The 25,180-nt window shown below is 36.8% G+C and overlaps 1 protein-coding gene across 4 annotated transcripts in view; it reads left to right on the forward strand.

Moving 5' to 3' along the window:
• The window catches only part of Tpp2 (tripeptidyl peptidase 2), a 67,178-nt gene that overhangs the window by 22,689 nt on the left and 19,309 nt on the right, over window positions 1-25,180 (forward strand). For 3 of the 4 annotated variants that reach the window (XM_027938847.2, XM_027938849.2, XM_071611628.1), the window contains exons 7-24: window positions 782-936; window positions 1,586-1,662; window positions 3,593-3,720; window positions 4,168-4,267; window positions 7,457-7,605; window positions 9,592-9,707; window positions 10,512-10,680; window positions 11,627-11,784; window positions 12,655-12,731; window positions 14,762-14,868; window positions 16,820-16,974; window positions 18,065-18,181; window positions 18,417-18,517; window positions 20,060-20,156; window positions 21,088-21,225; window positions 22,455-22,699; window positions 22,943-23,021; window positions 24,789-24,827. In XM_027938847.2, the coding sequence (XP_027794648.1) occupies window positions 782-936; window positions 1,586-1,662; window positions 3,593-3,720; window positions 4,168-4,267; window positions 7,457-7,605; window positions 9,592-9,707; window positions 10,512-10,680; window positions 11,627-11,784; window positions 12,655-12,731; window positions 14,762-14,868; window positions 16,820-16,974; window positions 18,065-18,181; window positions 18,417-18,517; window positions 20,060-20,156; window positions 21,088-21,225; window positions 22,455-22,699; window positions 22,943-23,021; window positions 24,789-24,827 (2,207 nt within the window). The remainder of the gene's footprint in view (window positions 1-781; window positions 937-1,585; window positions 1,663-3,592; window positions 3,721-4,167; window positions 4,268-7,456; window positions 7,606-9,591; window positions 9,708-10,511; window positions 10,681-11,626; window positions 11,785-12,654; window positions 12,732-14,761; window positions 14,869-16,819; window positions 16,975-18,064; window positions 18,182-18,416; window positions 18,518-20,059; window positions 20,157-21,087; window positions 21,226-22,454; window positions 22,700-22,942; window positions 23,022-24,788; window positions 24,828-25,180) is intronic. The other variant, XM_027938848.2, reaches the window with a different exon arrangement.

A 25,180-nucleotide genomic window follows, 5' to 3' on the forward strand; every position in this document is an offset into this window, starting at 1 on the left:
CTACCACCCACGTCAAAAATAAAATATTGTAAAAGCCCCCATCTTGTATCTTTCTACTCGGTGTCCTTACCCCTACCCCAAATTTAACTACTATCGTCATTTCTATTGCCACATTACTTTGGGCCATATGATGTTGTCTTTTATAAGTTAGACATGATAAAATAATGGCAATTTCCTATGGTTCGACCTTTTTCTATTTATATAAACAATATAAATCCTTTTGTATGGAATTTTCGTTCAACCTTATTTTGTGAGCTTCATCTCAGTACATAGACGTTCATATTTATTGCAGTTAATTGTCAGTTCTGTGAATTGATGATACCATATGTCCATTTACTATTAATGGACCTGAAAGTTGTTTTGGTTTTTGAATTATACAAATATTGCTGCCATGAATGCTTTGTGAATGTCTTGTTGTACATGTGTGTGCATTTCTGTCAGGTGTGTAGATAGGGGCAGGAAGGTGCCTGCTCAGCTTGCACTTCCACCCAGCCCACACTTCTGCTGTCAGCCCTCAGAAATTTAGCCATCCTGAAAAATTACATAGAGGCATCTCATTGTGGCTTTAATTTGCAGTTTCCAGATAACTAATGAATTTGAACATTTTTCCTTCTTATTTGCCATTTGGATATCCTCTTTGGTGAAACACTTTTTCAAATGTCTTAAGAGTATATAACCAATATATAGTGACTGAAGTGACTAATAATATGTAGATTGAAATGAATGGTTAAAATTCTCATATGGGAAAATATTTTGTCATTTCCTTCCTTGTTGCTTCTAGGAGCTCATGGCACACACGTAGCTAGTATAGCTGCTGGGCATTTTCCAGAAGAACCTGAACGGAATGGAGTAGCTCCTGGTGCTCAAATTCTATCAATAAAAATTGGTGATACAAGATTAAGCACAATGGAAACAGGCACAGGTCTCATAAGAGCTGTGAGTGTTTATGAATTGTTGATTTAGATTAATGATTAATCTTGGATATTTTTAGGGTTTTTAAAAAGTGCTTCTGGTTTACCAAGAATACATTGAACTGCATTTTGTGTACAGGATGTTATTTTTAAAAGCAAAAATATTTTCTACTTTTAAAATCATTTTTAATAAAATTTATTACGAAAAAAGTTTTTGGTTTAAAACCTTTGTGGAAGAAAATATCTATTTTATACTTACCATTTCTAGTAAATTCTCCAGCAAGCAATTTTGTGATACTTTTAAAGAAAATGTCATCTTAGTCAGCTTGCTCCATCAGCCTAAAAGGAATTAAAAATTTTTAATACTCCATATTTCATTTTGACGTGTAACGTTAGTGATTTTAAACCTAGTAAGAACTAGGCTTGCTGCTGTCCTCCTCCAATCCCATTCCATTCTAGAAACACTGGTTTTATTTTTTACTGACTACTACAGTGTTTTGTCTCCTCCTGCCCTTTGGTTTTTATTTATTATTATGTATGGAAATAACTTATAAATTGGAGAATGATTGGTCAAGAAACTATATAATTACGTGCTTTTATATTTGCTTACTGTTTTTGTAAATTAGAAACTAAATTAGTTCAGCTGCCTAAACTAGGCTCTTAATCTTTAATAGATGATAGAAGTCATAAATCATAAGTGTGATCTTGTCAACTACAGCTATGGAGAAGCAACTCACTGGCCAAATTCTGGGTGAGTATTCCCTGACAGTTGTTACTGTAGAACCTCGGCTGGCATACATGAAATATTTTAAACACATGGATTGAACATCACAGTGGACAACAGCAGCCCTGTGGTGAGATGAAAACCATGTGGCCTAGCCCTCAGGCCCCAATTCCTGTGTCTTCTCTATGATTCAGTACCAGTCACTGCACCATACCTGAAATCTCAATACTGAGCACTCCCTTGTGGTAGCCAGCCACCATAATTGTTCTCCTGAGACTTTCAGGCTACCAAGCCCTCTGGTATTTTTCACTGATGGCTCCATGGCATCCTTACTTTCCTTGCCAGCCAGATTAGACCCTCAGACTGTCCATTGTTATGATTACTGTTTTACAGTCACCCTGGAGCCTTCCTCAGCCTTGCCTGACCAACCCCTAAGCTTGCCAAAACCTTGCTGTTCCCTTCAGTGGCCCTGCAGCTAATTTGCAGAACTCGCTGGTGGTTGGACACATGCACTCTCTGCACGTGAAGAGTGTGTTTCCTCAACCTGCTCACCTCCTCCCTTGCTGTGTCATCAGTGTCATATTGCTCCAAATCCAGTGCTATGGCATTGACCTGATGTTTCTGTGTCTTTTTTCCTTCACAGTAGTATCTATTTAAATTACTGTATTTAGAGTTCTTATTTACCAGTCATCTCTCCGCGTCTCCAACCACCAAGCCACTAAAATACACCAGTTATCTGGTTTATAAAACTTTATATTTGAAATCTTTTCAAAATGAGAATTTTTACCAAGTTAGACCCTGTAGTTTGTTGTTTTGAAATTATTTTGCTGTGTTTCTTATGAGAGGACACTTGACTGCCCTGCAGTGTGCACCCCATCCTCTTGTTTCTTCCTCCGCACAATCCTGACCCTTCTCCTCTTGCCTCAGTATCTTTTTTTTCTACGAGTGTATTCTCCTCTTCTTGGACATTTATTCTTTTAAAGTTATCTTTCCCCAATATTCTTTCCTTGCTCAGATATTCATACTTGGGACTTTGGTGAATCTTTACCCTATACCTTTTTTATATTAACTCCATTTTCTTTTTCGTGATCTAACTTCTCCACCCCCCCCCCTTTTTTTTTTTTGGTACCGGGGACTGAACCCAAAGGCACTTAACTGCTGAGCCACATCCCCAGCCCTTTTTTATATTAGAGACAGGGTCTTGCTGAGTTGCTTAGGGACTTCCTAAATCGCTGAGATTGGCTTTGAACTCGTGATCCTACTGCCTCAGCCTCCCAAGCCACTGGGATTATGGGAATGCACCACTGCACCTGGCTAACTTCTTTCTCTTTAATAAGTGCCAGTAAAGTTTTCTTGTTGTCTGTAAAGATCTCTGATCAGATTTCTCACATCTTATAGTCACAGTCACCAGTTGTACCTTATTTCCACTTTATCTTTGCCACTAAATATACTAGCTTTTTGGGTTACATAATTCCTGGTGAAAATATGCATAGGAATACCTTGAAGACTGTCTCTAAATACTTTCAAGTGGGGGTGGAAATGGACCAATTTACTGCCCTACTCTCCAGACACTGCTAATATTGTAGTGCTTTGTAATATATTTTTTCCATATAAAGTTTTGCATCTAGCATTTTTCCTATACTTACTGGTCTCATAACTCCTTACCTATGCTAAAATCCAATGAGTACCTCATTTAAAATCACTATATCATATTCCACCAAAAGTAGACCTGCCAACATTTATGTAACCATATATTTAAATAGCATTTTGGTACTCTATACACTTAGGCAGTAGAGGCTGTGTATTTTTAGTTTAAGAAGGTCAACTGAGTGACTCGAATGCACACCCCTTCCTTATAGTTACTGTTTAACTTCTACAGTTTGAATCCCATTTGTAATTTGTTGTTTATATAAATAAGAAATGGGACAGTGTTATTCAAAGGAATATTCTTTTTCAGGAGAATCTGTGAAGTAATTAATGAAGCAGTATGGAAGCACAATATCATTTACGTTTCCAGTGCTGGAAATAATGGTCCATGCCTTTCCACCGTCGGTTGTCCAGGTGGCACCACGTCAAGTGTGATAGGTTAGTTTCCTGCTTTAGAAATAGAAATGTTTAAAAACAAGCAGACCAAAATGGTGATCAAATGTTAATTGTATCTCTCCTCAGTGCAAAACACTGTAGACTAAATGTGTCCTTAGGAAACAAAGTCTAATAGGGAAAACAGCTTGTCTAGAATTTATTACAATTTAAGGAAGCCCAGAATAAGTTGTCTAATAGAAAAACAGATATACATCTTTTGGTACATTATCAGGAAAAGATGGCATAACGACATTCTAAGTTAGCAGAGGGCTTGGAATAATGTGTGATACATGGTACTTTTCCCTGTTAAATTTTCTCTTCTGTTTCATGAGAGAATTGGTATAGGTATTAAGCAGTTTATCCATGTGAACAGTGGATTTCATTGGGAAAATTAAGATCCATTGAGTGAATTTTGATTCCTTTTGTTAATGATAAAAATTCGTCTCACAGGTGTTGGTGCTTATGTTTCCCCTGATATGATGGTTGCAGAGTATTCCCTGAGAGAGAAATTACCTGCAAATCAGTACACATGGTCTTCAAGAGGCCCAAGGTGGGTGAGGCAGTACATGGGACCATTACATGTACTTGGTTATATTTTATGTGGCTGGGAGGCAGAGTTTTAGATAATAAGTGGTGATGGCCTCGTTTTAAATAATTTTGATATTTGAGCTTTGGTGTAACAGAAGCCCTAAATGTTTGTTAAAGCATTGCAGTTACAGAGCCTGTGCACCTGTGTTCATGCTCTTGAAGTTATAACCTTTGAACCTCTTGGATAAGATCCATAAGTGAGCAAGTTCTGATTGATAAATGACATTTATCAGTGTTTAGGTTTATCAGATGTTTAGGTTCGCTGACACCCTCTGAACTATATTAGTCTAATTCAGGGAACTGATTATCTTTCTCGAGGTATGTTGAGTCCTAATTTTTATAATCCCTTATTACATCAGTTAGTACAGGCACCCTCTGAAAAATAAAGCCTATTTTAATTCATATCTTTGCCTCTTTGGAGTTAATTTAGAAGAATAGACTTTGAGTTCAGATCAGCAAATATCTTGGTGTCAACATAGCACTAAATAGGCAAGGCATGAAGGTTGTTATCCACATTCAGAATGTCATTGTAGAAAATGGGACCACAGAGGTGGGAGCAGTCACCTGAACCCTTCATGTAGGAGGTAGTATTGGAGTCAACCTTTAAAGCATGGATAGAACATTGAGAGAGAAGGGAGTTCTATATGGTGAGGACAGCTTGAACCCAAAGATAAGCAGGTTGTACTATAAAAATAATTTATTATACGAAACTAAGTGGTTTGGGAGGAAGTAACTAGTAGTTGGATGTGTTTGGAGTATAAATTAGATAATAAAGAATACTGGAAGATAAGATTCAAAAATTGGCTAGAATCAGAGCAAATATGATAAAAGTTAATTCTTTGAATTGCACATATCTTCCTAATCTTCTCTAGGTAATTTCTTCTTTAAAATGTAATCTTATTCCATTACTTTATTATAGACTGTCTTGGAAAATAGACTGGCAGTCTCTATGGATTGGAACGCTTTATTTCCTACCATGATCATAGACTGCCCTCAGTAGCCCAACTAATGTCACTGAATAAGAATGACTAAGAGTCAAAAGTTAGCAAAGGTTTATGTGTTCTTTGTTCAGTTAACTAAAGTATCAAATTATTAAAATGTGTTAGGGTCAATATAAAAACAAAATATTAGAGAATTGTTTACTCCAACCTTTGCCAATCTTATTTGCCATAGAACATTTAAAGAATTATTTCAAGTGCTAGGGATAGGGGGTTGTAGCTCAGTGATAGAGTACAGGTTTAACATGTGTAAGGCCCTAGGTTCAGTTCACAGCACCAAACTACAAAACAAAACAAAAAATGTATGAAGAATATATTTTAATAAAACAACACAGCTCATGAATTGTAAGGGAAGCTTAGATTAAAGCAGATATCAGTTCACAAATCATTTGTTCTAAGAGAGTTTGTTGCATGCTTACCTGTATACACGTGAAATATTATTGCAAATACTTGGTTTCATTATTAAACAGGTATAAAGTATAAAACATGGATTAATGATCATAAACAGAATATATTCCATAGTGCTCTTTGAAAACCACTTCCTCTCCTTCAGTATTGAGCATTACACATACCATATATTTTTTTTTTTTTTTTATTTCTTTGAAAACCACTTCCTCTCCTTCAGTATTGAGCATTACACATACCATTTTTTTTTTTTTTTTTTTTATTTCTTGGTGTTTGCGGGTGTGGCCTCTCCAAGACAGACTACCCCATAATGTCTACATAAAAGGGCTTGAGTTTCTCTTATGTATAATAGTTTAGGAGGAAAATATCACTTATTTTTGTTGTTGTTGTTGTTAATTTTAAAGAAACATTCATTAAACTCATTTTTAGAATACTTTTTTAAATACTTAGAAAATACTTTAAGATTTGCCAGCCAGTTTACAGACTAGTGAAAAGGTAAAAATGAGCAATTGAAAGTACTCAGTTAAAATTCATGACTCTTTCAACTTGTTATTTTTTCAATTATAAAATATCCATTGCTCATTGTGAATATTGGTAGATAACATAGTGCAAGTAAGGAAGTAAAAATCATACTAAATCTCATTATCTGTGAGTGGTATATATGTATGTGTGATGTTTTGGCAAACATTCTTTTAGTCATTCTTCTGACCATAAATGGGAAATCATGCTGTTCATGTATTTTTGTCACTCAGGAATATGGTGTGAGCATCTTTATGGGTCAACAGATATTTACCCAATAATATTCATGTAAAGATATTCACTAAAAAGGTGCCACTGATGCATTTTGGAAGTGATATATGTGCATTGTCTTCAGCTCTGTAAAAATGTAAGACCAAATTGCCCTAATATTTCTAGCCAGAAGCAAAAGCTCAATTGATTGGGGGAGAATCATAGTGGTAGAACGGCCTCTGTGGGGGAATAGAATAGAACTGTGTTGGATGACAGCATGAGTGTGATCATAAACTCCAAGGGCTTTTAGCTCCTTAGTCTTATTATTGAAGGCCTCAACTAGGTAGTCCTTTTAAACTTGAGCTGTCTGGTCTGTCAGCCACCAGTCTTGTGAGGTTGGTCTGAATTGAGATGTGCTGTAAGTATACACTGGATTCTGAAGTTGTCTTAGTGCAAAAAAAAAAGTAAGCTAACTCATTTTTATTCTTTTCTATCAACTACATTTTGAAATGATATTTTGGATATGTTCTGTTAAATAAAATGTTATTAAAATTAATTTCACCAGTCTCCTGTTAGTTTTTTAAAATGTGGCTCTTAGAAAATTTCACATTACATATATGACCCACTTTATTTTTCTATTATACAATACTGAATTAGATTATAAACAGTAGAAAACTTCACCAAGGAGTCTGAACATTTATTTTTTTCTCTCTAAATATACCTGATATCTTTGGCCTGTCACACATAGACCCAGATACATATACATACACACAGGCAGATTTCTGTCCACTTGTGAGGAAAAAATAACTGCTACCTGTTGGAAAAATAGCTGTGCTAGGTCCCCCCCACCCCCACCCCCCCCATGATTCCCCATGATGATATCTTTGTCATTATATGTAATGACTACAAGTAGTCCATGGTGTTGGACTATAATGGATTTGACCAGTGGCCTTCTCAAGAATGCCCATATATATCCCAGTTTCACCATCATGAACAAACCTCAATGGCTTTCTGTTTAGTGCCGACGGGGCCCTTGGCGTGAGTATCAGTGCACCAGGAGGAGCCATTGCTTCTGTCCCTAACTGGACATTGAGGGGGACTCAGCTAATGAACGGGACGTCGATGTCTTCCCCCAACGCGTGTGGGGGCATTGCCCTGATACTCTCAGGTGAGGATATTGCCTGTGACCGCCCTCTTCTCCTACTGCTGACTGCATGTTTTCTGCAGTTCTCATGGTGAGAAAACATGGTTTATTTGGTAATGTCCTGGATACAAAGTAAAGTTTTGAGTAGAAAATGATTTATGTAATAATGACCATTTGCTTATTCATTCATTTGGCAAACATATTTATTGGCTCTTTGCTTATCAGAGGCTAAGTTAATGAACAGAACATGTAAAATACCTTGTCTATTTCAAGTTTATGTTATAATTGGGGGAGACAGACTTTGAACAAAATTTTAAAAGTGCTTGTATTACACGTTGGAATGTGATAACTGATATAGAGAAGAATTAAATGGAACAGAGGATTTCTAGGATGATATGCAGTGTTAAAGAGGGCACCATCAGGGTGGCCTGGGACTCAGGATGGACAAGCTGCAGTGAAGCTCCCTCCTCAGAAGTGCCCCTCTGTTCAAGGTTGGTCTCCCTGCCTTCTTCATTCACCCCTTTTCCGACTACCCCAGCTGTCTTCTTCTGCCCGTGTGTCTGGTCAACTCATCTCTGCTGATGCCAAGAGATAACAACAAAAGCCAATAGTTTTTTGTTGTTGTTGTTGTTTGTTTTTTTTAAGAGAGGAGAGAGAGAGAGAGAGAGAATTTTTAATATTTATTTTTTAGTTATTGGCGGACATGACATCTTTGTATGTGGTGCTGAGGATCGAACCCGGGCCGCACGCATGCCAGGCGAGTGTGCTACCGCTTGAGCCACATCCCCAGCCCATGCCAATAGTTTTTTAATCACTGATTTTAAAACACCTGTCAGTGCCACATCATTTGCCAGTTTGAGTCAGAATTCTTCAGATGGTCACTGATGTCTCTACCTCATTTCTAGTCCTATTCAGCGTCACCTATCTTTGAGCATATCTCTGCCCCTAAATCCTTTTCGGACCTGCAGACGCCTATGCATTCTGCGGCAGGGTGGGGTGAGGGTGCTAGAGGATGAACCCATTGCCTCGTGCATGCTAGGTGAGTGCTGTATCCCTGAGCTACCCAGCCCTTTTTAATTTTATTGTGAGTCAAGGTGTTTAACCCAGGTGGGCCTTGAACTTAGGTTTCTTGTGCCTCAGCCTCTCTAGCAGTGGGGATTACAGGCTGTGCCAAATTCCTGTGCATTCTGTAAGATCCAGGTCATCTACCTATTCCTCTGATAGCGCTCTTTTTTTTTTGGATTCTCATGAACAAAATTGATTATGTCCTTGATTTGCTCTTATGGCTTATTACAATACATTTTTATGTGTTTCATGAGCTCTGGAGAGGACAAAAATGGTTCAGCAGTCATCTTTTTATCAGTAACAGTATAAAGGCCTTTTGTAACCTTCTCATAGTTTCAAACCTGGCTGCATGCTAGAATCCCCTGGGCAGCTTATAATAAATCACAATCCCTGGATCCAGTCCTTAAAGATTCTCATTTAGTTGGTCTGTTACAAAACCTCAGCTGCCTTTTGCCTTAGTTCCCTGATGCATGTGAATTGAAATCTGCTGCCAGTAACCATGGTGTTTGACCAATAGTACCTTAAAGAAAATGTCATTCAGGAGCAGGGGCCAAAGCTCAGTGGTAGAGCGTTTGCCTTGCATGTGTGAGACACTTGAGTTCGTTCCTCAGTACCACATAAAAATAAAGGTATTGTGTCCATCTACAACTAAAAAATATTTTTAAAAAAGAAAATATCATTCAGATGCCATTGGGTGTCTGCTTTGTGCATTGATGTCACCTTTGTGCAGCCTGCCAATCAGTATGCATTGATTTTTGAGTGAAGTCTGCAATGCAAGCAATTGAGCCAGACTGTTGAGTTCAGTTTTTAAGAAGAGATTTTAAAATAAGTGTTGAAATTCAAGACATGAAAAACCAGAGACTACTTGTTACACTGATTGGAGAAAGAAAGTTGCCAGTAGCAGGCTCACTAACACAATTTTCTTTTTTTTTTTTTAAATTTTAGGTCTGAAAGCTAATAATGTTGACTATACAGTTCATTCAGTCAGAAGAGCTTTAGAAAACACTGCAGTGAAGGCTGACAACATAGAAGTATTTGCCCAAGGACATGGTATTATTCAGGTATTGTTGTCTGTATGAGAAACTTAAAGCACCCTTAAAATAATAATGCAGAGGGCTGGGGTTGTGGCTCATTGATAGAGCACTTGACCAGCACATGTGAGGCCTGAGTTCAATCCTCAGCACCACATAAAAAATAAATGAATAAAGCTATGGGGGAAAAAAGTTACCTCATTAAAAAATAATAATAATAATATCTTCTATTGTAACATGATTCACTGTGTCTAAATTTCAGATTATGGGGCTGGGATTGTGGCTCAGCGGTAGAGCACTCGCCTAGCACAGGTGCGACCCAGGTTCGATTCTCAGCACCACATTAAAAAAAAAAAAAGGGGCATTGTGTTGTGTCCATTTACCCCCCAAAAAAAAAAAAAAAAAAAAAAAAATTCTCTCTCTTTAAAAAAAAATAAAAATAAATTCCAGATTATGTGGTTATAGTAGGGCAAAAAAACAACCAAAACCAAATTTTATAGTTAAGACAGATTCGTTATACTAAGAGAAACAGACGTATAGAGGCTGGAAATTCAAAACAGAAGTAGAAGCAAAAATTTGTCAGTCATAATGGCAGGTGGATCAATTCCAGCATTCATTAACAATGTGAACAGAGTGAAATGGAATGTTCATCTAGTGGTAAAAATGTAGAATTGGCATCTGAGTTGGAGGGAGTATTGAGTAGTATACAGTGAATATAGAAACTGACTTTTTGTTTATAGTAGTTTGTTATAACTGACGTCAAGTTAATTGGTAATTTGTAATAAAATATTTTCTTCATCCATTTTATCTTACCAGTTATATTCTTTTAATTAGGTTGACAAAGCCTATGACTACCTCGTTCAGAATACATCATTTGCTAATAGACTAGGTTTTACTGTTACTGTTGGAAATAACCGTGGCATCTACCTCCGAGATCCTGTTCAGGTGGCTGCACCTTCAGATCATGGCGTTGGCATTGAGCCTGTATTTCCAGAGAACACAGGTAAGTAGGAGGCTGGCAGTGAGCTGAAGTGTTCACGCTGATGGTTCAGACAAATGCTGCTTGACAGAGGGATGCTGTGTGGCCAATGGTCTGAAGAGAAGTAAGAATTGGCAAGATGATTATTTAAAACTAATAAACTTGAGAGAGTAGCAAGGGAGGAAGATTACCTCTAGATAGAGAATAGGGGTGGGAGGGAAAGGGAGGGAGAAGGGGAATAGCATGGATGGTGAAAGGAGACCCTCATCGTTATACAAAATACATGTATGAAGATTTGAATTTGGTGTCAACATACCTCATATATAATTAGATGTTTATACATTTATACATAAATTATTGTATAATGGTGAATTAAGAATCGTAATGCAAAAAAAATAAATAAATAACTATAAAAAGTTAATAAACTTAAGGGAAACTAGAGCAATTAAGGACCCCAGTACCATGGTAATTCAGTTAGCATCTCGACCACCAAGGAAAACAGCAGGACAGGACTGCAGTGACCTATGTTTTATTAAATTGATAGTAAAATAACATTCCCTTTCTTTTCCCGTTTACTACTTGGTTATAAGCCAGAGCTTTCAGGTGAGAGTGAGAAGTAGTAGCAGCTGAGGGGAACAACAGGTGTCAGGGAAACTCATCACTGTATATTTGACAGTCTTTATTTCACTCAAGTTCTGTTACCTGCACACAATGATGTAACATGTCCACTAAAATTCTGTATTTTAAGGCATAGCAGTGTCTGGTGAGAATTATGAATGAGATCCTCAAGAGTACACTAAAAGGCAAGGAAGACTTATGACAGTTTTGTTTAAATTGTGCTTTGGGTGCCATGTCTAGTACATTTTAGAACAGACAAACTAAGTTGCTGAATTTTCTTGACAAGAGATAGAACTTTTTGAAATGAAAGGGAGGAAATGCTGATTTTAATTTTTGGTCTTTTTAATGCCAGAAAACTCTGAAAAAATATCCCTTCAGCTTCATTTAGCTTTAACTTCAAACTCATCTTGGGTTCAGTGTCCCAGCCATTTGGAACTCATGAATCAATGTAGACACATAAACATACGTGTGGACCCCAGAGGCTTACGAGAAGGATTGCATTATACAGAGGTATTGGCATATCTTCATTTTCATTTCTTTACTCTTTAAAATGTTTTGAGAGGCCAAGTGCAGTGGTGCAGGCCCATATTCCCAGTAAAAATGAGAGGCTGAGGCAGGAGGATCACAAGTTCAAGGCCAGCCTGGGCAACTTAGCAAGATCCTGTCTCAAAAATAAAAAGGGCTGAGATTGTAGTTCAGTGGTTAAGTGCCCCAGGTTCAATCCCCAGTAACAAAAAAACAATACAACAAAAATAAAAAGCAGGTAGATAACATGTTTAAGAGTAAAAAGGAAAACAATTCCAAGTATATTTCTAAGATGTTGCTTTCTTGTTAAGAATCAACTCAGCCTTTCTACTTGCCAGAGTTTGTAGCTCATCTGGTCTACCTATATTCATTTAAGCAGTTGGGTACAGTAAGAATATAATGTGTCCTTGTGTGAAGAAGGCAAGAGAAACAAGCAGAACAGTAAAGCCTTTTCAGTTAGGTTTCCTTCTAATTCATCAATTGGTTGATTGGGTTGAACCTGAGCTGCATACTCAGGTGGAAAAAGCATCTGTTAGATACATGGTAGTTGTATGTAAACAGTAACTACCTCCAATGCTGTCTGTGATGCTAGTTTGCAGTTGAGTCATTAAAAAGCAATTTTTTAAATTTGATGTCTCATTTCCCTATTATGCTCAATTATTTAAAGATTTTTACATATGCATTTGTTAGGGCTTTTTGCTAGTAATATTATGTGACCTAGTGTCAGGAAACCTGTTCCACTTATGTGTGGGACCTTTCAGTTTTAAGATTAATTCATTCTATGACTAGATTATCCCTTTAAACTCCCTGTTCTACAAGTATATTTATAGATATTGAAACTGTGTTTCTTTCAAGGTTTGCGGCTATGACATAGCCTCCCCCAATGCAGGGCCTCTGTTCAGAGTTCCCATCACTGCGGTTATAGCAGCAAAGTAAGTAAGAGGTTGTTCACAACTTATTTTTACATCTAAGTTGTTAATAGCTATGTGTGGGATACTGTGGACTTTTTGGATTACTAGGCCACAGAACCAGGTAACCAGAGCTTAGTCTTAGTTCGCATCTTCCTCCCTTTTTTCGGTGGCATGTAGTCAGCCATGCTGGTCCCTGTTGGCTGTGAGAACCATGGAAACCTGGCCTCCTCCCCACCCCCTTCACTGAATATACTGGTGTAGGGGCTGCTGCCGAGCTCCACGGGAAGGAGTACCATAGCCTTCCGCTTCCCCAAGCCCTCTGCGGCCCTTGGAAGAGCTGTTTCATCCTTCTCCACACCACCCTCCTTGCTTTCCTGGCTCTTCCTCCTTTCTAGTCACTTTGTGCTTCCAGACTCTTAATCCTTTCCTCTCTGTCCACCCTGGAACCAAGGAGTTCACATTTGATCATGTTACTCCTGCTTAAAATACATCACTGGCAGCTCCAAGTATCAAGTTTAGGTTCCTTAAAATAGCAAGTGATGACTCCTCACAGCTCTAGCCCCAACCCAGTGCTTCCTGTCATGCCATACACCAAGGTGCAGGTTCTGAGCAGCTTTCCACCCAGACTCTCCAGGTTTCTACAGTTGATGAGAGCATTTGCTCGACTGAAGCCTTTGCTGCACTGGAGCCTTTAACTGACCAGGCTCATTTCTGGGCATCTGAATAAAAGTAGTCCAGTCTTTCTACATCATGGCACTTTACACGGCTCAGGACAAAATTTACTTATTTAATTTATGCTGTTTGACTTTGAGCCCTCTGAAGTCAGACTATATCTTAATTCATCCTATATGGACCCTATTAAACAGGATGTGCAAAACAAACTGTGAGATTGGATTTTGAATACTGAAAACAAGTGGCAGTTCTAAATTACCAGTTTCTGTTGAGTTAGTTACTCAGGTGGATCTCAGCCTATGAGGCATAGAGGATGAAATTAAGGAAATTAATTTTAAAAATGGCATGTATGTGGGAAAGAAGTTAAATTTTTGGTCATACATTGCCTAGAAGTGCAATGGAAATTTCAACAAGGCTCTGTGTAAGACCTTCAACAATCAGCTGATAACGTTTTCTCTTTCAGGAAGATTCTGCAGGTTCCCTTTGAATGAACCAAAAACTCTTCATCAGTTTTCCCTGATATGTCCCTACTGTGTAAAATATCTCCCTCCCCACTAATTCGTCTAGATCAAAGGATCATATTTTACTCATTGTTACATTTCTAGCTACCCTATATAAACACTCATTAAATGTTTGTCCTACTGATAAGAATTTGATTCTACATACACTTTCTGTAGAAGGTAGTTATACCTTTGACTTTTAATTTTTTTTTAATTTAATTTCTCATGGAAATGGTTTGTCTTTACTATTTTTACAGTAGGGGGCATTTTTGAAGCTACATGAGGGGCTTAACACCAGTTTTTATCATAGCTGCAAGACACTTATCAGTGCCACAAAAATATACATTACCTTTTATTTTAATATCTAGGATTCACTATAGTCCTTAATCTAGAAATTAGAAAATTTTGTGAATATTGTAGAATTCCTTTAAGAAAAAAAAAAGGGGGGCGTATGAGCTTTTTAAATGTGTGTGTGTATTTTACAAATTATAAAATAAGGGCTGCGTTGTGGCTCAGAGGTAGAGCACTTACCTAGCATGCATGAGGCACTGGGTTCGATCCTCAGCACCACATAAAAATAAAGAGATTGTGCCCACCTATACCTAAGAAATAAATACTTTAAGTTTTTTTTTAATTACAAAATAAGCAAGTAGAATCATCTATCCTCTGCTAACCAGAGGTTACCTCTGCTAACATGTTAAAAATAAGGTGGTATTTCATTTACTGTTTCATGACCAACTTATAACAAGTCCCAGTGTTCATTTCTGGTGAACTACTCTTGCATGTATTATATAAGATCTAGAGTGCTAGTGGGCATGTTACAAACATAACTATTTTTATGACAATATCACATTTAATAATATTTTTGTTAATTTTCAGAGTAAATGAATCTTCACATTATGATCTAGCCTTTACAGATGTACATTTTAAACCTGGTCAGATTAGAAGGCATTTCATTGAGGTTCCTGAGGGTGCAACATGGGCTGGTAAGTAAAATTTGTCTGGACCTCTTATTTTGGATGATGATGTGTTATAAATATGTGAACCCAATTTAAATTAATAGCCAGCATTACTGAATACCTCTAGGGTGTGGACACACTGTTCAGCATTTTACACAGGTTATCTTGTCTAGGCCAATAAGTATCCTTATTAAAAATGGTTTATATTTGGCTTAAGAAAGCATTTTGTGCTTGTATATATCTCTTTTGAGCATTTGCTTAAAATGAAATCATGAAATACATGTGTGAGACCTCATTGAGAAGAGCTTGTTATCTCTGTGGTTCCTTGTACTATCTTCTGGTCATTTGTCTAAATGCAGTTTGTCTGTCTCCCTCCCTCTTGATATCACCGGAAATGAAAGACTTTTCTTATTACATATAATGTGGTAAAGGCAAAATAATAAATAACAAAAACTGCAAGTTAGAGTGCCATATTGAAACAGGGTCCAGTATATCCTGTTGAACTGCACCCCTGTTGGAGTGTTGCTTTCTTCCTCTTTGTCCACCACAGATGATAGTCAGGAGGTGCACTATACTCATTCCCCACACATACTTTTATGCATAATCTGTGTTCCAGGTCCTTTTCAGAGGGTGAGGTAGTGAGCTACATAGAGAAGGATTGCTTCTAGAGGCCTTTCCCCAAGGAGAGTCCTTGTGAGCCTCCAGTCCAAACTTCTGACTTACTTGGTGATTAAGAGAACCTGGATCAGAGGAAGGCAGCATGGAGCAGTGGAGCTTTGGAGACTGACAAGTTTGGGCTTCAGATCCAGACTCTGTCTTACCTTAATGCTTACTTGGGGCAGGTTGCTTAATTAACCAAACTTGTCTTTCAGCTAATTATGTTTAAACTAAAAGATTCAAGAGCTTATGAAGCATCTGAGACATAGCTTGTCCATGTTGAGATTTATATCCTTGACAGTTATTCTGGGGCTCAGGGTTAGAGGTGCTAAATTGAACATCTCTGTAGTAGCATTCATATAGGCCTTCTCAGAATTGTACAGTTCAAGGCCAATGATATTAAAGAGTAAAAAAATTTTAATTAATACTGAATATTGAATTTAATATTTATTTAGTGGAAAATGACAGTGGATATACTGCCCTGATTATGATTTGTGTAGGTTGGTATTGAAAATACTTTCTTTTGTTTTAAAAAGTTATTGAATTATCTAGAATGCAAGTATTTCAGAGCATTTTACAATGTTAGAGTAGAAGTGTATTACAATGGTTACTATTTCAAATAATTAGAAATATTGTCATAATGCTAGATTTTGTACTCTCAGCAACTGATTAGGTTCCAAGAGCTGTGTGCCCACTTGTCCTTGGGAACCACAGAGAACTGAACCTTGCTCCATTTCCCTTGAATTAGAATAGAGAATATTCTTTTGATGAGCTGCTGGTCTTGCCTCACGTGGTTTAGGCTCATTTCCAGCACTGCCTTCTGGTCAAGCTAAGCAAGTAGAAGTAGACCAGATGGAGACAGATCAAGAGAGACAGGAGAGACTAGGAAAAATTACCAAATAAGTTGAATGAATAGCTGCTAATAGAATTTAGGCCAGGATAAATAATAGAGGTTTTAAAAATTATAATCTTCTTTTCTATATGAGGCATTCAGCTAAAACCAGGAAAAAGAAGGATCTTTAAGAGAGAGGTAGGTACCTGATAAGGATAATTGTTATGTACCTGTGGGCTGCTTGTGTCACCTGGTGCTTGCAGCAAGGGGCAGCTCAGTTTAATACCCGTTTATCTCTTTTCTGCAGATTATCTTCTGCCCTCTGGCTTTATTAATATTCTGTTTCTATGTTTTTAAGGAGGTACACAGGTTTCATTTCAGTATATCATTTTATTCTTTATATGTTACTACCTAAACAAAAGGTCATTGTTAAAACCATATTTTAAATCTGACTAGTTTAAAGCTTTGCTTCTTTCCTTCTTATTCTAGAAGTTACTGTGTGTTCATGTTCTTCTGAGGTGTCAGCCAAGTTTGTTCTTCATGCAGTGCAGCTTGTGAAACAGAGAGCATATCGAAGTCATGAATTCTATAAGTTTTGCTCCCTTCCAGAAAAAGGAACTCTGACAGAAGCTTTTCCTGTCCTAGTAAGTGTGATTAACAGATTGAAATCTCACTTTCCTTTTTGGTGGGGCTAAGACTAACTATTTGAATTTGACTTAATAGTTTCTACCCAGAGCACATTGGGACTCTATATTTTGTTCATACAAATTAAATGAAGTATGAAGTCTAATGAGGTCTAATTAGGGTACTTAAACCTAAGTATTAGACAAAAATATTCATCCTTTTTTAACTCTTGAATAATTTACTCAAAGAAAAGTGCTAATCTTGTAGATTCTGACACTTCATAATTTGGACCTTGGTTTTAATTGTTTCCTCTATATAATTATTTCCTTATGGAACACTTTTCTCCAGGTCACTTATTTTATTAATGCCTTACGAATCTGAGGGGTTTGGCGTTCGGATTACCTCACCAGGACAGGTCTCTACCCTTGGCTGTAGTGTAAGAAGTGAGACAGGTGGACTTACCCTATTCTTCCACACACTTGCTGCTCTGAGTCTGAGCGGGTGTGTCTCTCCCACATCTCCTGCTTCCTGTTCCTGTTACTTCCGTGTCCTTGCACTGCATCAGTGTTACATGGTTGCTCTCTTTAAACTTTCTAATGCACTTGATTTCTAAAAAACCTAATTTAAAACAGGGCTAGGAACAGTTTTTCTTCCCCTTTTTGCTTTTATTAACAGGGAGAAAGGTGTCACCATAATTTTGATTTTCTTTTAGTTTGCAGGAGGCTCTTAGACTAAAATTCAACTGTGCCTATTGAATGTGCCTTATAAAGTTTTATCCTTTCTCTTATCCTCTCTTAATTAGTTTTCTTTTGATCCTAATTTTTATTCCACTTTTTCAGCATTATTTTACTGTATATGCTTTCAAAAGATGCCTCAAATGTTTTGATAAGAAGTGTAAGATTATGATAAATAATTGTGTATTTAAGTACCAGTAATCATCTAAGTCTACATCTACAGTGCCTAACAACACCTAGCACAAATGACAAAAGTCCTTTGAGTTTTGTTATAAGTAAGAAAATAATTGCTTAAAAAAACAGCTAATTTTTATATTTTGTAATTAGAGGAAATAGGGATCTATATATTATAATTTATTCTTATTTTTATCTGCAGGGTGGGAAAGCAATTGAATTTTGTATTGCTCGTTGGTGGGCAAGTCTAAGTGATGTCAATATTGATTATACCATTTCTTTCCATGGAATAGTTTGTACTGCTCCTCAGTTGAACATTGTAAGTTCTGTGATATTTTCATCATTTTTAAATGTCATTTATTTGTGTTATTGAAAACTAATTTCATTGGTTATATTTAAACCTTATTGGAGAAATTAATCTGTGGTTCTGAAAATAATAATCTTTGTTCATAGGTGTTTATAAATTTTACATTAGATACATTTATATTAGACACAAAGTACTTTTTATTTTCAGTTAAAGTTTGGGAAATTAATTTGTTAAATATCCTTTGTAGCACGCATCAGAAGGAATCAACCGTTTTGATGTTCAGTCGTCCTTAAAATACGAAGATCTGGCTCCCTGCATAACTTTGAAGAATTGGGTCCAAACACTACGGTATCACTCAGTGTTTAGGGGCTACAAATGTTGATGGTGGGTGGTGGGTGGGGAATCTCTTACATTCTTTGAAAAGTCGTTTTTCTTAAGCTATGTGAACACTGGAGATGAGAATCCAGTTTGACTTTGCAGCTTAGGAGCCTTCATGTGTCTCTGCAAGGCAGCCCAGCAGCAGTTTCTGTCCTCACTGTCCCACTTGGCTGGCAAAGCTCAGGACAGAGGATAGGTGATCCTGTCAGGACACGTTAGGATCATGGACATTAGCCTTTTCATTTCTTGACAGAAAGCAACAAGTTAACGTAATCTCTGATTTTAATTTGTGCATCCTTAGCCAGTCACTTCCAGAACTCATAATGCTGGCAGGTCTTTTTGGACTCTGTGCCTCAGCAGCTCCCCTAGAAAACAGGCACCTGAGCTACATGCTCACTCTTGCTGTGTTAAGGAGAGCACTTGTTTTTTTATTGTTTAATCTGCCCTTGTCCCATAGCAGCATACAGCGTGGTAGTGAATGCATTAAGAGAACCTCTTAGGGAATAGTAGTTGAGGGTATGTCTAGCTTGTATCTTCTTGGAAGTTTTACCCCTAAATCTCAAAAATTTGAACTAAGTATCAGTGACACAAAGCCTTTGCTTTTAATATCTAGCACTCACTATAGGCCAGAATCTGGTAATTAGAAAGTCCTGTGAATGTTATAATCAAAAAAGAGAGAGAGGCCTGGTGCGGTGGTGCACACCTGTAATTCCAGTAGCTTGGGAGGCTGAGAAAGAAAAATCTCAAGTTCAAAGCCAGCCTCAGCAGTAGTGAGGCAAGCGCTAAGCAACTCAGTGAGACCCTGACTCTAAGGAAAATACAAAATAGGGCTGGGGATGTGGCTCAGTGGCCCAGAGAGAGAGAGCGCGCACTTTATATGTGTGTATGTGGCTTACAAATTATAAAATGAAAAAATAGAATCATCTGTACTGTGCTATCCACAGGCTATCTCTGCTAACATTATAAAAATGGGATAACAACATTAATAAATTTCACATTTTTAACTATTTTAAAAAGTGATTCTCCTAATCTCAGTGCTTTTTTTGTAAAAATTTGTACAGTGACTTGCATTAGAGGATATTAAAAAAAAATTAAATGCTATTCCCTATCAGGACAAGGGCATATTATGGCCCTGCCATGGCAGTACAGCACTAGCAGCAGTTTGAACCGGATGCAAAATCAAAACCTGTCCTTCAGCACTATTAGTGATTGTCCACCCTAGTGGTGAGATTTAGTTGGGCTAAGAGCTATTTGCAATATTTAATAATATTTTTATCCTGAAAATATTGCCTTTGTAATATTTACTGCAAAATTTAAACTGTGTTGCTAAGACTCAGGCAATAAAGAACCATATGTGTTAATGATTAAAATATTATGAGGTGTACTGAAAAAAGCAATTTTTAGGAATACTCATTGTAACTTCTGTAATATGTTATAAATTTTGTTGCTTACCATGTTGTCTTCTTAAATGAACTTTTGAATCAAATAAAATGTGTGATTGCTTTATTGTAGCCCAGTGAGTGCAAAAACAAAACCTTTAGGAGCAAGAGATGTTTTGCCAAATAATCGTCAACTTTATGAGATGGTCCTGACATATAACTTTCATCAAGTAAGTGTTTGCCTGGTAAAGTACATCCACATGATGAAATATTGTGTTTCATGAATCAGAGAGTCAAGTTATTAACCCTGGTTAGTTTGGGATTATGCTTAGGAAATTATGGTTTCTACTCATCTAAGTACCATTCTGATGTGAAGTCACAAAGCATAATTTAGTAGTGACCTTTTAGTAATACCTATTCCTTAATGCCATCTGACCCAGAGTGATTAGATGCCTTGGATGTGTCATAGTCCTTTGGATCATGGTGCCAGGCATGATAGCTTGCCGAAGGGGGCTTCGAAGGAGTAAAAGCTCAGAATGGCTCCCGGGTGGAATGAGTGTGACAGTACTTGAAACCAGTGTAAACACTGGATCAGAGTTTTTATAGTGAGATTTCAGTAAAAATATGATAAATATGAATTTGGTTTTGGTGTTAGGGAAAAAATAGATGTCAATAAATTGTCAGATTTCAATTTTATAAAGTAATTAGAGGTCTTGAAGAATATTTATTGCTTGGTTAACAAGAACATAATAGCTATGTTTGTATTTTTTAACATTTGTAAAGAAAAGTGTCTTTAATTAGTGTCAAAATACTAGATGTTCTGCATTTTCGTAAGTTTTAGAAGAAAGCATTCTGAATACTTCTTAATGAAAAAAATCTTATCTTGATACCAGTATTCAAAATCTATATTAGAAATCATAGTAAACAGCAGTTCAGGAAGCTGAGGCAGGAGGATCGTGAGTTCAAAGCCAGCCTCGGCAAAAACGAGGCACTAAGCAACTCAATGAGACCCTGTTTCTAAATAAAATGCAAAATAGGGCTGGGGATATGGCTCAGTGGTCAAGTGCCCCTGAGTTCAATCCCCAGTACCCCCCAAAAAAGGGAAAGAAATTACATGTATAAACCACATTGTATAATTAGCTTTTTTTTTTTTTTTTATAGCCTAAGAGTGGAGAAGTAACTCCAAGCTGCCCACTTCTTTGTGAATTGTTATATGAATCAGAATTTGACAGCCAACTTTGGATTATTTTTGACCAGAACAAAAGACAGATGGGCTCAGGTGATGCCTATCCACATCAGGTATAAAATTGGCAGTGATGATTTGTTAGAACTAACAGAAACTATCCCACGAAACCCTAATTTCTTGTTATTGTAATATTTGTGCATTTTAAAGATGCCATGGTCTTGCAGTTTAGTACTTTTACAAACTGCAGGAACTTCCTTGTCTATTGTAGTTGTTGAGGAACAGATTGACAGCTCTTCCGCCATGTAGTTAAGCTGATTGTGTGGGGTTAGAGGAGGGCGTGCATGATGCCTGTGGGCCCTGGGCATTGTAGTTTGTTGTTGTTGTTTAAGGTGCTGGGGTCTTGTGCATCCTAAGTACATGCTTTTCCACTGAGCTACACCCCTAGCCCAGTGTAGCTGTTTGTAGTATTTCTCCTTCCTACACACTGCCATTACCTATGTGAAAGTGGAAGGCAAATCATCCTAGGTACGTGAGCACCTCGAAGTGACCCCAGGTCTAATGAGCTAAAGGGAACATTAAGCAGTGTCCAGGTGGCTTCAGTTTGTTACCACTTTCAAATCTACTTCTTAATTTGACAGCTGTATATTAAGTGCTTATAATTATAATTTATAGAAATCTTATCCCTGATTGAAATTTGTTTTCCTCAAAGCAAGCAGTAGTCTCATCTTGGTGCAGACTGAATCACTGCAGTGCTGTTACTTTGGTTACTTTTCAGATCTTCTCAGAAGAAAGTGCAGATGCAAAATACAACATCCATTCTCCATGAACATTATCACTGTGTATTCCTTGATCTCTGCTGGCTTCCTCTTTCTTGTTCGATGTAAAGGGGTGTGACATTTGAGTTACAGTGTAAACATTACCAGAAGTCATATGTAGGCACATGCACCATGTGTATTTGTTTTAGATATTATACAGCACTTCTTTTTTTTTTTTTTTTTTGTAGTTTGTGTCTTTGAGGACCCATGAACTTTAAAAAAATTGCTTTTATCAGTCTAGAATGGACACTGGTTTAGCCAAGAATATGGCAGTATTCTGTTGTGGGAAGAGTAAAGGCCTAGGAGTCTGACCTGACTTGAACTTCCTGTGCTTCACTACCTGTGTGACCAGGGGCAGCAGCTCAGTGTCCTGATCTGTCTGCTCATTGGCACATGAGGCATTTAGTTTGTGCATGTATCTTGTTCACTTGTGTGTCCCTCTCTTATCCTCTTATTGTCATTTCTTTTTGCTTGATTAAATTGAACTTTCCCCAAATGTTTAGTTTAGTTTTGTTTTTCTTTTTTAGTATTCTTTGAAATTGGAGAAAGGAGATTATACAATTCGACTACAGATTCGTCATGAACAAATCAGTGACCTGGAGCGTCTTAAAGACCTTCCATTTATTGTTTCTCATAGGTTATCTAATACCTTGAGTTTAGATATTCATGAAAATCATAGCCTTGCACTTCTAGGAAAGAAGAAATCAAGCAACTTGACATTACCACCCAAATATAACCAACCATTCTTTGTTACTTCCTTACCTGATGACAAGTAAGTGATGACTTTGCTGATACTGTGGTCTGTGAACACCTGTACTGTGGTCTTTCCAATTTGAGTTCATTGTATTAGGCAAAATTTTTATAGAATGTTGTCACTTTAAACTGAAGTTATTTCTTTGAAATCTTAGCTATGGGGAATTTTTTCAGCACAGAATTGTTTTGACATTTTTCCCCTAATTATCTTTGTGAAACTTTCTTCTTTGTTGCTTTTTTCCCTCTTTAATTCTCCCATTAGAATACCTAAAGGGGCGGGACCTGGATGCTACCTTGCAGGATCACTAACATTGTCAAAGACTGAACTTGGCAAAAAAGCTGTAAGTATTAGTTATTTACACTGAAACTATCTGTTTCAAAATTTCCATTTCTTTAAAGATAGGAATTAATTCCACATTTCAGTTTGGGTAAAAGAAAATATCCATGGGCAGTGGGTAGAGGGGAAGCAGTTTTAAAGTATTTTTCCTCAAGTAACTAGTGAAACAGGATTAATATTTGCCTGTCTAAAATGTGTCATATTTTCTAAATATTTAGTCTTTTCCACAAGCCTGTGTGCTCTGGCCCTGAATCCATCCTGCCTCAGTGGCAGATGTACTTGAGTTTCTTATGAAACCTGTACATTCAAATCAAACTTGGCTTAAATAAATGAAATCTTTAAAATTAAAGCATGCTGTAGAATTTTCATTAATATTATAGAAATTAGAGTAAATCACATTGTCTTGGGTTGCTTCTAAAAGCCAATTAGAACATTTATTACAAATGAACAACATTTTTCACACTTGAGCAAACCTTTCTCTTATTGAAATCTTACATAATTAATGTAGGCAAATAAATGTCTTTTAGCATTGCCTTTTATTGTTTCAAAATTATGCTTTCTCTTAGAAACCTGTTTCTGGTTGTCATAGTTTAGAAACAAATATTACAACTTTATAGGTATTTGTCAGTTTTTTCCATCTGTGTTTTCATTACAAATTCACTATGAGAATGGTACTTACATCCATTTGTCACCTTTTGTCATAGAGTCATTTTAGCTCAATATTCATTAAAGTTATCATTCTTAACAGCTTTGCATTCTTACAGCTTAGCATTAGTTCTTACAAAGCTAAGTCAGTCTACCATTTGATGCTGGGATTTATTAATGTTATCAAAATGAAATTTTATGCATCTTAAAGTCTAATTTATTTTTTGCCACTGTTGAAACAAGGTCATTTATTCACTGCCATTGAAGCATAATTTAGGAATTTTGTACTTAGAAAAATTGTTTGTCCCAATGTTTCTTGGGTCTCATTTCTAAGTTATCCTTTAGTATAATTTGAAGTAAGTCAGTGGTTGATATTGGAATTTAAGAAATCCTTATAGTCTTTTTTGTAGATTTCATTTCCTTGGAAACATAGCTGCTTCAGATATGAGGCTGCAGCTCTGAACTTTTCACCCAGATGACAGATGACTCTTGTGAAGAGTCCACTTTGTGTGACAAGCATAACAGAAAAGAATTGAAATATCATAAATTGTTTGTACTTCCTGACTGCAGTTTCAGAAGCAATTGTGAAATTACAGCCGGGTGGCATGAACCATGGTTAGTTAACTGTAGTCAGTAAGGTAGACTTTCTTAGAGCAGTAACCTAAGCTGTTGAGTGCATTATAATTTCCATTGCATTATTTATTGAATCTTTCTTCAGTAGTTTTGCTTTCCTGATGTTTTTTGGCAGATGGGAGGTAACTGTTTTACTTCTGTTTGACTTTCATGATAACCCTGAATGATGCTTTTTATTAGAATGCATAGGCTTGCATTATTGTGATGACACCCTTTAGAATCAGATCCTGCGGACTGTCAGCTGAATTTGTGTTTAATCTTAAGCAATGAACTTTGGTCACTAAATACTTTAGATAAAAAGCTGAAAAACATTTGTTCTTAGAGTAGCATACTTATATTTGAAGTGGCAGTGTTGCTTTGTATAAAAGCATGCCATTTGGATCACAGACACATGCAGGTGGAATGCAAGTCAGAAGAAAATTAGACAGAGGTGGTGTCTCCATCCTGTGTAGATTGTGCATGTTTTCTTACAGAATGTCGTTCTAACTCCCAGGGGCAGTCTGCAGCCAAACGACAAGGAAAATTTAAAAAGGTACTGATTGTCAGTTCTTAAAAACAATGTCTTAAAACCTTATTTACATATTAGTTAAACTTTCTGTCACTATTATAAATCTTTTTTTTTTAAAAAAAAAATCTCACCCTTAGTTTCCTTTCTTTACATTCTGCAGTACAGCGCTCTTCACTGTACCTACAAGCAGTGTTGACATACTGCTTTTCTAAAGGCTTTTTCCAATCGTAAATTGCTGGAAGACTCCTATTGTTCCATTGTATCAAAAAATTTTAATGCTATTCATTTCTTGCCACAGATATGATATCAAGTAATAAAATTTGGAATTTTGTTTATCTAAAATCTTACAAAGAGATCATCCTAAAAATTTAGCCATA

The sequence above is a fragment of the Marmota flaviventris genome, chromosome 4, assembly GCF_047511675.1.
Source record: "Marmota flaviventris isolate mMarFla1 chromosome 4, mMarFla1.hap1, whole genome shotgun sequence".
NCBI classification, from domain to species: Eukaryota; Metazoa; Chordata; class Mammalia; order Rodentia; family Sciuridae; genus Marmota; species Marmota flaviventris.